General features: G+C 44.1%; 1 protein-coding gene across 1 annotated transcript in view; it reads left to right on the forward strand.

Moving 5' to 3' along the window:
- The window catches only part of LOC102239827 (voltage-dependent calcium channel subunit alpha-2/delta-3), a gene marked incomplete at its 5' end in the record, with an annotated part of 304,116 nt that overhangs the window by 201,202 nt on the left and 88,243 nt on the right, over positions 1–14,671 (forward strand). Inside the window, 3 exons of the mRNA XM_005868430.2 lie at positions 2,862–2,923; positions 4,068–4,112; positions 14,429–14,491. Of these exons, the coding sequence (XP_005868492.1) occupies positions 2,862–2,923; positions 4,068–4,112; positions 14,429–14,491 (170 nt within the window). The remainder of the gene's footprint in view (positions 1–2,861; positions 2,924–4,067; positions 4,113–14,428; positions 14,492–14,671) is intronic.

Raw genomic sequence — 14,671 nt, forward strand, 5'->3', positions numbered from 1 at the left:
CTGCTCCCCAGTGAGACACTGAGGGAGCGTGTGCTCTCATTCCCCTAGTACCCAGCCTGGAGTTCAGCTTGGAGAGGCCCCTGAACAAATGGTCGTGAAGTTGACCCACCAATGGGCTGGTGAGTCTCGGAACCATAGGGAAGTGTAGTGACGTGTAGGTGAGAAGGTGCAAACCCAGCCAGGCTGTGGGAAGCCAGGGGCCAGCGTGGCTGAGAGGGTATGAGGATCAGGGAGCAAAAACAGAGCCAGGTCAGAACCTAGAGGACCCGTTGCAGCAGGACCGTCTGGGAGCCCGCTGGCATCCACCGCACGGCCCAGACAAGGGAGTTCAGGGGCGAGGGAAGCCGTGTCTAGTTTAGGGCATCGGGACCAGGGAGAGGATGCAGCCTGCTGGAGTGAGATCAGAGGAAGCAGCCCGCATGATTAATGGGACGGAGGGACTGACTCATGAGGGAAGATTAAAGCGCTCCTCGGAGCTGGGGTACAGACTGAAAGGGGCAGATGATAGCAGGCTGCAAGTATGAGATGGATAAACACCCAGGAGGGAGCCACTGGCTTCATTAGGGAGGTGAAAACAGGACTCCATCCCAGGAGGGGAGGTTGCCTATGGAGGAACTCAGATGAGGGTGGGCTGGGGCAGTGGGGCTGCTGGAGCTGGGAGCACCACAGGGTGACTCTTTCAGAGAACCCTCTGCTCTCATCCTGCAGGGTCTCAGGTCTGCCTTGGTGCTGCCCTTGGCCCTGGGAGGCGGCCTCAGAAGTGCCAGCCTGCCAGGCTGGGAGGGCTGACTGGAGAGGGTGCGGGAGGGCTGCTACAGGGAGTGGTACCTCCGGGACAGACAGAGAGACACAGACCCGTGTCCCTCCCTCATCTTAGATACCAGTGAGTGGACGCCAGGGCAGTGTGAAAGCCCTTTGCTCCGAAGCCAGGTTGCTTCTGCCCTCCCAGCTTTGGGTTGAACCCCAGATACTCATTCCAACCCCCCTCCTGAGAGCACAGGCCGCCCTCCCCGCTGCCTGCAGCAAGCCCAGCCTTCACCCTGGCCTACAGCTTCCTCGGAGGGCTCCTCCCAACAGGGATGGCCTGGCAGGCATTTTGGGAGGCAAGATTTACTTGAAACAGCATTAAGCAGCCCCGGGCTCCAGAATCAGCTGCCCTCGGGTATTCTCTGGTATTTTCTCCAGGGCTGGGCAGAGCAGCTGGTGCCATCTGACATCACCGTAGGTTGTTGATAACCAATTCACTGAGGCCTGTAGTAGAGAGGCGTGCTGGATGCTGGGTGACATTCGGATCACCTGGGGTGCTTTTCTTAAACCACCTGCAGGGTCTCACGCCTGCCTTGGTGCCCTCCCAGCCTGGCAGGCGGGCACTTCTGAGGCTGCCTCCCAGGGTCAAGGTCAGCCCCAAGGCAGGCCTGAGACCCTGCAGGATCTCAGGGAGCTTCTGGTCCAGAGGGCAGAGGCCACCTAGGGCAAAGCAGGATGGAGCCGGAGTCTGAAATGGCTCCTCTCAAAGACTTTCCATTCTGCACGCTGCAGCCGTGCGTGGCTCTGATCCTAGGCTTCACCTCTCATTCACAGCCCTGACATTCTGGGTGCAATGATAGAGGATGAGTCTCTCCCAGCCTTGACTCTCAGGGCTTCCTTCAACGATGTCTTTAGAAAATAGCAATGCACTTGCTAGTTATAAGGGTAACAGCCCAAGACGTCCATGAATCTTCTAGTTCCTGCAGCCAACACAGCACTGATTACCCAGGTGGGGAGTCTAACAAGTGTTAGGAGTATCGAGTGAACTCTTTTTATTTTTTGGTAATTGCATATTTCTTTTGATAGATATTATTACTTAGGTTGAGGTTACTTTATATATTTAAATAAAAGAAAAAAGCATGGAAAGATAACAATACTGGTAGTATTTAGAAATGGCAAAAATTGTGTGTGTGTGTGGGGGGGGGGGGTTGTTTACAATGGACTGAAGTTTGCAAAACTGCTCTGAAGTAAGTGGTGTCCCGCAGGGAGTCCAGTATTCCCAGTGGAGTCTCATTCTTTCTTTCCAAACTCCTCTGAAGCTTTCTCACCACCCGAAGAGACTTTTGCCCTGACTTGAGCACTTTCTGAAATGGTTCAGTAGGTACTTGGTCTTGGCTTTGTGGAGAGAAATAGTGTGAGCTTGTTTCTTTCATAGTTCTGAGGTTCTACCCAATTCCACTTCCCAAACTTTCACATCACTCCTTCCCTTTCTGTTCCTCTCACTAGGCCTGGCAAACAGAACCTGTGAGTCCATCAGCGTTCCTGGGGAGAGATCATTGAGATGTGAATCCTGGGGGGGAGGGGAGGTTGGGGGGGGCAGTTAAACTAAGTCAGGTAGCAAAGTGACGATTTACTTCCGGAGACCAGCCTTATGACAAGGGCTTTTAAGCTTCATATCTCACTAACACATGGATAGTACACATTTTAGAAATGCCAGTTCTAAAACGGGAACTCTTGAAGAAACAGCAATCTTCTGTATATCATTCCTCCCCCACCCCCCCCCACCCCCATTTCTGTATTTAGCTTGTGTTGGGGAAGAGGTAACCATAAATGATGAATTTTAGAAACACTCAAGTCACCTGTCTCTAAAGAACCACCTGCCCTGTGCTCAGTTCGCTCTGCATCAGGAGTTCTGTGAGCGCAGGTCACCGTGGGAATCCCTCACCTGAAAGAGGACAAGTCCCTGCTGTGCACGTCATGTGAATTTAGCCTGTGCTTGGTTTTCTCTGGTGTGCTTTATCCGCTCCTTGCCTTCACAGTAACCTGCAGTGATAACGTTGCAGAGTTGTGGAAAGGGATCTCTAATGCCCCGTTTTCTTTCTGATTGCTCCCAGCTGTCGGCATTCAGATGAAACTCGAATTTTTCCAGAGGAAGTTCTGGACCGCCAGCAGACAGGTGAGTTACAGGGGGCACGGAAGCCTCGGCGGCCCTGCTATTATACAGGTGCTCACACTCGGGTCCCCGGAGCCCAAAGGTGCCAGGTTTCCGATGAATGTGTGTAAAATGAACTGCCAGCTGCTCAGATTACCGTTCATTTCACTGCGGAGCACAGGCTGTCAGCATGTACGACGCCCCGTGCTGGGAAGCAGGGACTTTGCTCCTACGGACAGTTCTAATCATGAGATCAGGATAGTGACCCTCCACAGGATACATGTTTTCTTTTCATAGCGGGGACTTTTGTGAATTTTCAGTGTCTCTCTTCTAATCTTGTCACACCTGGACGTCTACCTGTGAACTCCTTATTGCACTCTGGAAGGACTTTGCATGTCTGGGTTTGGGGAGGCACCCATCTGCCCTCTTGGGTCAGAGGGCTTCTCCGTCTTGGAGAATGTAGGGGTGTTCTCTCCTGGGCCTGGGCTCCGGGTACTAACTTCAGGGGTATTTGTCCAGTCATCTGGCAGAAATGGCAACACATAAGTGGGCCTCTGTGCTAAATGTTGGATGATAGATCCTTTCTTAAATGAAGACACTTTAGGAAACTATAGACTAAGAACACAGATGGGTTTTTTAAAAAAAGTCACTGGTGATTCATTCATTTAAAATAAATAATTACATAATTATATTTCTTGTTACCCAAAGATTTTTGAATTCTTAAGAAGATACCAGTGTTAAATAACAACATAAATTAAAATGAAAAAGAGCCAGCCCCCTCCCCCCCAGTTATCTTTTATATTACTACTAGAGGCCCGATGCACAAAATTCATGCAAGGGGCTCGGCCCTCATGGCCCTGGCTGCCTTGCAGTCTTCGAGGCCTCCCCACGGCCCCGTGGCCCCGCCCACTGGTCATTCCAGAGTGTTGTTCTGCCATCCGGTCTAATTAGCATATTAGCTCTTTATTATATAGAATTCGGAGTTGGTATGTTGGTATTGATCCAAGAGAGGGCAGGTAAGACTCATTGTGGAGAATTTTGTTTAGATGAAATTTGGAATTTGAATAATAGGCAAGGACTTTGATGGCTTGTCTTTGAGTAACGAAGTGCCCATAGCAGACCTGGGATGTCACAGTAACACATTTCCCCTTGCTTTCCCCTCCCGCAGTGTGCCTCTCTGGATGGCAAATGCTCCATCAGCTGTGATGACGAGGTAAGAAGGCCTCACAGAGGAAATGCCGCTAAAACACGGATTGATCTGAGCCAGTCTCCAAAACACCCAGGGATACTTGCTCTGTTCCTTTTTTTCTTTCTTTCCCCAATCAGATAATTTATGAGAGCCCGAGAAATGTGCTTTAAATGTCCCATGGCAGCACTATTGGAATTCTGGCATTTTATAGGAAAAACTACAAATTACTGCCATTTGAAACTCACATTACAATTCTCAAATCTTTTCCCCTATGTGCTATCTCTTTTTATCCTCATAACAACCCAGTGAAATGGGTAGGAATGATTATCCTGTTTTATAGAGGGAGAAACTGAGGAGCAGAGAAATTAAATGATTTGCTTAATTTCATGTACTAAATGAGCTGAAAACCTAGGAGTTGAAAATTCAAAGTTTTTATTCTCAAATAGTGCTTCCCTCCTACAATTCCCCCCCTCTCTAAGAGGAATTTAAATCCCACGCATGAGCAATAGAAGAAAAAAGTGTACCACTGCCATAAGTCTGTCTGTAATACTTATGTTTTTACAGCATTCAACCCCACACACCCTCTGCCTCATGCTTTAGAGCAAGCAGATGTGTAGTGGCCTCTCCCCTTGGCTCTGGTAGCCTTTGTCTCCTGTGTTAGCTAAACATTAGTCAATACATAAACTGGGACTTATAAATAATCATATATTTATATTCCTGCCGGTTACCACAAGGATTAAAGAAATCCTAGCCAAACATAATTTCAAACAGAAAACATAGAAGTATATTTCAAAAAAAAAAGTAGGCAAAGGAAAAACAAGTAGAGAACTGTAGAAGGGAAGAAGTTAAAACATACAATGCTCAGTCCCCAGAGATCTGGCTGCCAGTTTAAAAAAAAAATCATAATTGTGTGAGTGAGTCACTATCCAAAGAGTAAAAGCCAAACAATCAGCTTTTCAGAAGAAGCCCAACTTTTTCTATCAAATAAAAAAATATTTTTCCCATAGCCAATAGCAAAGAGCTTCCTATGATGTGTTATGACCAATACCCTTTCAGTAATTTTGGGACTCCCAGTCATAGGATAGACACGTGGCCTCAAACCTCTTCTCTTCTTTGAGACATTTAGTGCCATATTGGAGTTCTCAGCTCCAAACAACACAGCTCAATAATAATATTAATTAAACTTTTAACTTGTACAGTAGGTACAATTACTAATTTCAATTTGCTGTAAGAAAACTGAGGATAGTCGGTTGGTTAGTTGGGTGACTGTATGGATGGTTGGTTGGCCATAGTTGTTTGGTTGGTTGATTGGTTTGTTGGATCATTGGGTGGGTTGCTGGTTGGTTAGTTGGTTGGTTGATTAGTTGGTTACTAGTTGGTTGTTTTCATGGGAGATGGAAAGTTGGTTAAACAATTTGATTTATAAAGCCAAAGACAGTAATTTTCTTTCAACCCACTTTGCCTCTGTGCAGCCTCACATATAAAAACAAGTGGAAATAACAACTAGAATAGTCATCAAATCTACAATTAAAATAGCATATTTTTTATTTTTTAAATGTTTTTATTGATTTCAAAGAGAGGAAGGGAGAGGGAGAGAGAGATAGAAACATCAATGATGAGAGAGAATCATCAATTGGCCACCTCCTGAATGCCTCCCACTGGGGATTGAGCCTGCAACCTGGGCATGTGCCCTGACAGGAATCAAACCATGACCTCCTAGTCCATGGGTCAATGCTCAACCAGTGAGCCACACCAGGCAGGGAAAATAGCATATTTCTTAAAAAGTGGAAATGGATTCCAACTTAGGAACATCCAATATATGTTTTCTGTCCAATGACTGATTTCACAGGTGGTATAGCATGGCAGTTAAAGGAGCAGGCTATGGAGTCTGGATAGATTCATACTGTGACTCTAACAATAATAAGCTACAAGAACTTGGGCACGTTTTTGAACCTCTGTGCCGCAGTTTCCTGAGCTCTGCATTGGGGATAGAAATAGCCACCTCACAGAGTAATGGTGAGGAATAAATGAGATGATATATAAAAAATGCATGGCACAGCTCCTGGCAAATTCTAAGCACTCTGTAAATGTGAACTATAAACCAAAAATGTCTATAATTTCCTTCTTGCCCTCAAGTAGTGGTTCGCCTGATTCTAAAACCTCAGGCAGCAATGGCACATGCACTTTAGGCAACTGAACATTTCTCCTGGGCACAGTAAACACAGGTAAGATGCCCTTCTCACTGATGATCATCTTTAGCAGTCATTGGGATAAACGCCCATTCAAATGCCATTTAAAGTTTCACATAGCTTAAAAATTAAGCATTGCATTTTCTCTGATTTCTGAACTTAGTCTGATGCTCAAATGTCCTCATTTGGCTTTGAAACTATCATCCATTTCCCATTTTGACTCTAATTTTTGGCTTCAGGAGACCAGTTGACTTAGTTTTATTTATTTATTTTTTAAATATATTTTATTGATTTTTTTACAGAGGAAGGGAGAGGGATAGAGAGTTAGAAACATCGATGAGAGAGAAACATCGATCAGCTGCCTCCTGCACACCTCCTACTGGGGATGTGCCCGCAACCAAGGTACATGCCCTTGACCGGAATCGAACCTGGGACCTTTCAGTCCACAGGCCGACGCTCTTTCCACTGAACCAAACCGGTTAGGGCCAGTTGACTTAGTTTTAAATGAAAAAGCCAGCCCTGTCTTCCCACTGAGGCCCCTTCACTGAGTGCCCTGGGCTGGTGGGTGGAGTCGGGCTGGCCAGATGTCACCATGTCTTATAGAAATACATCTTTGGTTGGTCAGGCAGTGCTTGAGCCATATGCCTTGGAGGGACTGCCTCTGAGCCTGACTGGAGACTTTTAAGGAGCTCCATTCCACTGAGGGTGAATGTTAGCTTCAGAGAGAGCACAGAGGTGATATTCATATACTCACTCATTCCTTCAAGACATGTTTACTGAGCCTGCGTATGTGCCTGCTACCTCTAACCCCTGGGAGTCAGTAGGAAGCAGAATCAGAAATGGAACCTCATCCCATGGGAGCTCACTGGTTAGTAGGGAGACAGCATGTGTGGTTATCAACTGTGACAAGTGCTGGGAATTCAACTAATGTGGGTGGTCAGGGAAGGTTTCTCTGAGGAGAAACATTTAAGTCACCTGAAGATGAAGACGGAGATGACATCTCAAAGCATGAGAAGCCATTTACAGGCAGAGATCACCACATGCAGGGTGCTGAGGGGACAAATATTAGTGCGGTCTATGGAAATAGGTTGGCATTCAGACAGAAGGGAAGAAGAGGGCCGTGCCCACCTGTGTGTTTCATTCATGGAAACCATTGTCTCCTCACTCCTCTCATTCTGTTCTCCCACTCCTTTCCACTGGTCTCCTGATGAAAGCACAGTATTTTGCAAAGACATTGGAAGATGTGAAGTTCTCTCCTACTGAGGCATTTGGAGAAGGTGTGAGGACAGCAAGAAGGTAGAAGATTTCATATTAAAAATCAGCTGCCACCTTCTCTTGTTCCAAAGGAATAGAGACGAATAGTCATGACTAGACTTTGCAAGGCCTTTTAGACATTTCCTCTGGAATCTGAAAGACCTCCTTGATGTATGACAAGCTGGGGGAAGAGCTAAATCAGGTGGCCAGGTGCCTACATCTCTGCACCCACCCAGCCCAGCCAGTGGAATAGCTATTGAGGGCAAGGGCACCAGTAACTCCCACCAGGCACTTCTGTTCAAAGTGACCCCTTTGCAATAAATTTTTTCAAAAGACAGTATTTTGATAAGTGAACAAACAAAAAAGAAACAAAGTCATGGATACAGAGAACTAATTGATGGCTGCCAGATGGGAGGGGGGTTGGTGGGCTGGGTGAAGGAGGTGAAGGGATGAAGAAGTACAAATTGGTAGTCACAGAATAGTCACAGGGATGTAAAGTACAGCATAAGGAACATAGTCAATAATGTTGTGATAACTATGCATGGTGTTAGATGGGCACTAGACTTATGGGGGTAATCACTTCACAAATTATATAAATGTCTAACCACTATACTGTACACCTGAAACACATATAATATTGTATGTTAACTGTAATTGAAAAACATTTTTAAAAGACAGTTTTTTGATATGATAGTTGACTTATGATAAAAAGATACATCAAGTGATATGAAGTAAGGGTCAGTCTGTTCCACACTTGATATATTAGGGGTCAGATTGTGAGACCTGGAGAAAAGGTAGTAAGAAGTGTCACCTTAGGTACCTGAGATGCAAAGACTCAGGCCCCACCCTCAGATGTAAGAGCGCAGCCCTCTCCCTTTCTCTTTCCCTTTTCTTTCCTCTCTTTCTTCTCCTCTCCTCTATTCTCTCTCCTCTCTTCTCTCTTTTCACAAATGAAAACAACAGTCAGTATAATGCTGGGCTTCTAAGCAATCATTGCTCAGCCTGCACCAATCAAAACAAACAGAAGTCACCCCCTCACTCCTCCAAACAAAAGACAAAACAAAAAGTAACCAAGCTCAACCAACCAGCCTCCACAGCATCTTGCTATGAACTATGGAGCAAATTCCCTTTCTAAATGTATAGCATTGATACTTGATGGCACATAGTAGGTGATCAAAAAACATCATTTGCTGAATGAATGTGGGCACAAGTTCTCTGAGGACTTCCTATCCACCCTGCACTTCACATGTGCTCAGCACTGGGCACTCCTCTCCCACTTAATCTTCTCAACAACCCCAGGAAATAGGCGTTGCTATCTCCATCTTTCAGATAAGAAAACTAAGACTCAAGTGTTAACAGATTTTGCTCACGGTCACACTGATACCAAATGTCAGATTCTCTGATTCTCAAGCTAGTACCTGAGCCTCCTGGGGCTAATCCCCCCTTCCTGTTAACACAAGCTCCATGCTGCTTCTCAGCCCAGACCCCCTTCCTCACCAGCTCTCCTCCCTCTCTGTGATTTTACCCAATGAACATGGCCTGGTTCTGGGCTTTATCCTCAGGTTCTGACTCATCTGCCTTTGTGCCCTGGAATCAGATATCTCTGAGCAATACTGAGTCACCAAATAATTGAAAAAAGATGTCCTTAAAAAATAAAGAAAGGAAAAATAACAAAAAAGTTCTCTCTGACTCTCTCCCTCTCTGTCTTTATCTTTGCATTTTTTGAACAACCTCATCCCTAGAGTAGGTGCTCACAATATCTGTCAAAACTTAGAGCTAAATTTCTCCAATTTCAGCTTGGACAGGACGATGGGCAGACAACTTCCAAGATATTTGGCTTAATTTGGGGGGAAAGTAGCCTAGTGAGGGAAAGTTAAGAAAATGTCTCCTCTATTTCCTTTTATTGGGGAGGGATATGGAAAAGTCCATTGAATATTATTTATTGTAAAGAGACATAGAGGAAGCGATTGGTCAGACTGGAATCTGGCTGATTCTGTACCAACTATTCCATAACCCAGCATCCTGCTCCCCTGATTCCAGTGAGCTTATTTCACTCCACCGCACTTCCCAATAACAATTTAATCCACGTGGTTGTTGGCAGGGAGGTCTGGTCAGGAAGTCATCGTGGTGACTCAATTTACCTCACATGAAAGTGTTGCCTATGTGCCTATGAAATGTAATAGCACCTGTCAGAGTCAGCGACCCAGGTCTGCATCAGTGACACAGCATCCTTGCTTTTGACCTGTGACTTTCTCAGTGATTTGTAAATTGAAACATTGGCAGTATCTGTTTCTTAGTTAATAGTGTGGCCAAGTCTATTAATAATCGGTGTAACCTTGAAATACAAACTTACTCATAAACAAGTACAGTATGGTTTCTTCTCTGCCATTACTTCCTGTCATGGAATCCTAATTTAAGGAGGGGAGATGTGAATTTAAAAATAATATTGAATGGAAGTATGGTCCAAGAAATAAGTGCCAATTGGTAGTCAGTATAGAGCTCATGCAATGCCCCAGCCCTTACCAGAGAGAGCATGCCTGCTATGCTGGAGCCAAACACAAGGTCCTTTGGAGCACAGGGAAGCTTAGGCATATAGTCCTCCAGAGCCAGCCCTCCTCCTGTTCCTCTTCCCATCACCAACTAGTAGGATGTATACCAATTGGACCAAATTGTTTGGATCATCAAGTGTATTTTTATTTTTTTAATTAATAAATCTTTATTGTTCAGATTATTACAGATGTTCCTCTTTTTTCTCCCATAGCTCCCCTCCACCTGGTTCCCACCCCACCCCATGCCCTTACCCCCTGCCACTGTCCTCATCCATAGGTCTAAGATTTTTGTTCAATTTCTTAGCCTATAATGGGTTCTTCTTCTTTCCTAGATTGTTCCTTAGCAAGTACCTCTTTTTTTCCCATAGCTCCCCTCCACCTGGTTCCCACCCCACCCCATGCCCTTACCCCCTGCCACTGTCCTCATCCATAGGTCTAAGATTTTTGTTCAATTTCTTAGCCTATAATGGGTTCTTCTTCTTTCCTAGATTGTTCCTTAGCAAGTAGTAGGGACGTACAGAAAATCCCCCTCCGCTCTGTTTGGACAAAGTCTCTTGATTTCAGATATTAACTCAAAAAGTGTGTGTTACCCAGCCGGCGTGGTTCAGTGGTTGAGCAACAACCCATGAACCAAGAAGTCACCAGTTCCATTCTAAGACAGGATATATTCCTGGGTTGCGGGTTCGATCCCCAACCTACTGTTGACCAGAAACCTTACCAATAACATAAACAATTGATGAACACACATGCCCAGTGTGGTTCAGTGGTTGAGTGTCGACCTATGAACCAAGAGGTCACAGTTTAATCCCCAGTCAGGGCACATGCCCCGGTTACAGGCTCAATCCCCAGGATGGGGCATGTAGAAGGCAGCCAATCGATGATTCTCTCTCATTATTGAAGTTTCTATCTCTCTTTCCTCTCCCCTCCTCTCTGAAATTGATAAAAATATAAAAAAAAGAAAATACACTTATTTATTGAAAAAAATCCACATGAAAGTGCACTGGCACCATTCATCCCATGTTGTTCAAGAAGCAACTGTGTAATGTTTCTGATAAAATTATAAAATATCACAATATAGAATCCTTCCATTTACATTTGAATTTCTGAGAATGATCACAAGGAGACTCAAAGAGGTAGAGTTTGATCAATTTTCCCAGGAGCTTCTCTTTATCCCTTGCTATTGAAATCATTCTCTTTGGAAGCATCTTTCCTATTATCTGTTGTGACTTTTTTCTTTCCACATACGTTACCTCTGACAGATCCTAATGGGCCAGTGACTTCCTGTGTGATAGGAGCTAATCTCCAACTGCACGTTCATGGACTTCACAAAATCTTGGCTCTTTATCTAGGATTTTCAATTGACTTTATACTCTATTTTCCTTGAACCTGCCTTGTGTTGTCCAATATTTACAACATTAGACAAACAGAGAGATATTGACCAAAGATATAGGTCTAATAGCAAGAGTACTAGTTGACTAGGGATGTTTGAGGAGGAACTAATTTTATAATTATGGATGGTGGGTGGCTTCTGATGACTTTTAATTCTTTACACATCTGGAACGATTTGGAGAGTAAATATCTGAATATGGAGGATGCTCCTATACTCCATGTGTATTTACTGATTGGATGGAAGTGAACCTCTCTTTGACTCAGTGTCTAGATCTGCAAAATGAGGAGCATGGCATTCAAATCAGCAAGGAGATGGAGTTGTCTAATATGACCCAATGTAAACCGGATTAAAACTCATTGGAGTACTAGTGTAATCTAAAAAAACAACAAGAAACATTGCTGTCTAAAAAACTTCCTACAGTGATGGGAATGTCCAAAAGTAGACTTATTCGCTACAGCTGGTATGAAACACTTGAAATGGGACCAGTGCAACTGAGGAACTGGGTTTTGCATTTTAATTCATTAACTTGCAATTAGATTTAAATCTGCATGTAGCCCGTGGCTGCCATATTGGACAGCACAGCTCTGTGAGGTCTCTTCCATAATGTTGTCTCCAAAAAAAATGGACAAAGTTGGTCAAGCTCCCCACCAGGGCCAGAGATTATTGAAGTTTCTATCTCTCTTTCCTCTCCCCTCCTCTCTGAAATTGATAAAAATATAAAAAAAAGAAAATACACTTATTTATTGAAAAAAATCCACATGAAAGTGCACTGGCACCATTCATCCCATGTTGTTCAAGAAGCAACTGTGTAATGTTTCTGATAAAATTATAAAATATCACAATATAGAATCCTTCCATTTACATTTGAATTTCTGAGAATGATCACAAGGAGACTCAAAGAGGTAGAGTTTGATCAATTTTCCCAGGAGCTTCTCTTTATCCCTTGCTATTGAAATCATTCTCTTTGGAAGCATCTTTCCTATTATCTGTTGTGACTTTTTTCTTTCCACATACGTTACCTCTGACAGATCCTAATGGGCCAGTGACTTCCTGTGTGATAGGAGCTAATCTCCAACTGCACGTTCATGGACTTCACAAAATCTTGGCTCTTTATCTAGGATTTTCAATTGACTTTATACTCTATTTTCCTTGAACCTGCCTTGTGTTGTCCAATATTTACAACATTAGACAAACAGAGAGATATTGACCAAAGATATAGGTCTAATAGCAAGAGTACTAGTTGACTAGGGATGTTTGAGGAGGAACTAATTTTATAATTATGGATGGTGGGTGGCTTCTGATGACTTTTAATTCTTTACACATCTGGAACGATTTGGAGAGTAAATATCTGAATATGGAGGATGCTCCTATACTCCATGTGTATTTACTGATTGGATGGAAGTGAACCTCTCTTTGACTCAGTGTCTAGATCTGCAAAATGAGGAGCATGGCATTCAAATCAGCAAGGAGATGGAGTTGTCTAATATGACCCAATGTAAACCGGATTAAAACTCATTGGAGTACTAGTGTAATCTAAAAAAACAACAAGAAACATTGCTGTCTAAAAAACTTCCTACAGTGATGGGAATGTCCAAAAGTAGACTTATTCGCTACAGCTGGTATGAAACACTTGAAATGGGACCAGTGCAACTGAGGAACTGGGTTTTGCATTTTAATTCATTAACTTGCAATTAGATTTAAATCTGCATGTAGCCCGTGGCTGCCATATTGGACAGCACAGCTCTGTGAGGTCTCTTCCATAATGTTGTCTCCAAAAAAAATGGACAAAGTTGGTCAAGCTCCCCACCAGGGCCAGAGTAATATCCATGCAGTTAAGACCTTCTTCAAGTAGCAGGAGTGTGACCAGGTTACCCAAACCATTCATCTGGCCTCTCTGAGTAACGGGGAGAACCCCCATTGCTCACCAGAGCCATCCACTCTTTCATAGAAGGTGCTCACAAGCTTCTCATGTTCTGCTAGTTCCCCACCACTGCCTAGTCATCAGGGACGAGTTTCTCTGAGCAGCTCAGTGCTGCACCTTTTGTGCCTGATGAAAACCAACTCCGTGGATAGATAAATGTCCCTGAAAACACCAGCCCTGCGGTGGCCTGCAGCGAGGGGGAACTCAGCTCAGGGTAAAGATATGTTACAAATTAAATGCTGCAGTTGGTATGTAAAGCTGCAATAAATAGAAACTGAGTTACATCAAGGACGGAATTAAACCTTAAGTTTAAACTCCACAGCACTGTAATTAAAACTTAGCCTGTAGCAAATCATTCACTTGAGATTAAAGTAGTGTGGGGGAAGCAGAGGTTTGGGCTTACCTTGCTTTCCACAATTTATAAGTCTGAGCTACCAAAAGCTAACAGCCCTGCCCCCAAATCCAGCTCCCAATTAAAAACACAGTTTGAAAACCTTTAGGAGGCCTGAGGGGCCCCTTTAACAGAAGTCTGCCCCTTCCCCCACCCCGGCCCAAGTCTATGAACAAATTAAAAAATATTACCTGGTCCCCTGATGGTCTTCTGAGCTGACACGGTGTTTTCATTAATACATCATTAGAGTAATGACATTGTGCTGGTGTTTTGCTTTCAAACCAGCCTGCACTTCAACCACTATGAGTACAGGCTGGGGGCCTCTGCACACTTTGTTCCTGGGAAGTATTATCCACATAAAGAAAAAAAAAGGAAGACAAGCTGTAATTCATAAATTTTTAATGCGTCTTCCTTTTCTCCTAATCCGGGATGTTCGGGCTCGCTTGGTGTTTAATTTTTGTCTGTTGGTTCTGCAAAGTAAACACTGGGGTTAGATTAACCATAGCCTTAACTCCTAGAGCCAGCAGGCCTTTCCAACTCTCCCACCACAACCCAAAACAGGTTTCTCTCCTGTTGGAAGTGCGTCCTTTTGTGCGAATGCAGTTCGAGGATACAGAGTTGAAACTGTGGTATTTTTATTTTCTAGACTGTGAACTGTTACCTCATAGACAACAATGGATTTATTCTGGTGTCTGAAGACTACACACAGGTGAGCGAGAAATTCCTACCAGTTGAGAGTAAGGAGCTCGGATGTGCTTGAGTCAGGGAATGCAAATTACGGTGTTAAAACTTTGAGACAATGATCTATAGTTAAGAGGTAATAGCAGGAGATTATAAACCCTTATTTCCATCCCTCTAAGAATGTCACAGCCCACTTCTCTGCTGGCCC

Source organism: Myotis brandtii, unplaced genomic scaffold (assembly GCF_000412655.1).
Source record: "Myotis brandtii unplaced genomic scaffold, ASM41265v1 scaffold268, whole genome shotgun sequence".
In the NCBI taxonomy this organism is placed as follows: domain Eukaryota; kingdom Metazoa; phylum Chordata; class Mammalia; order Chiroptera; family Vespertilionidae; genus Myotis; species Myotis brandtii.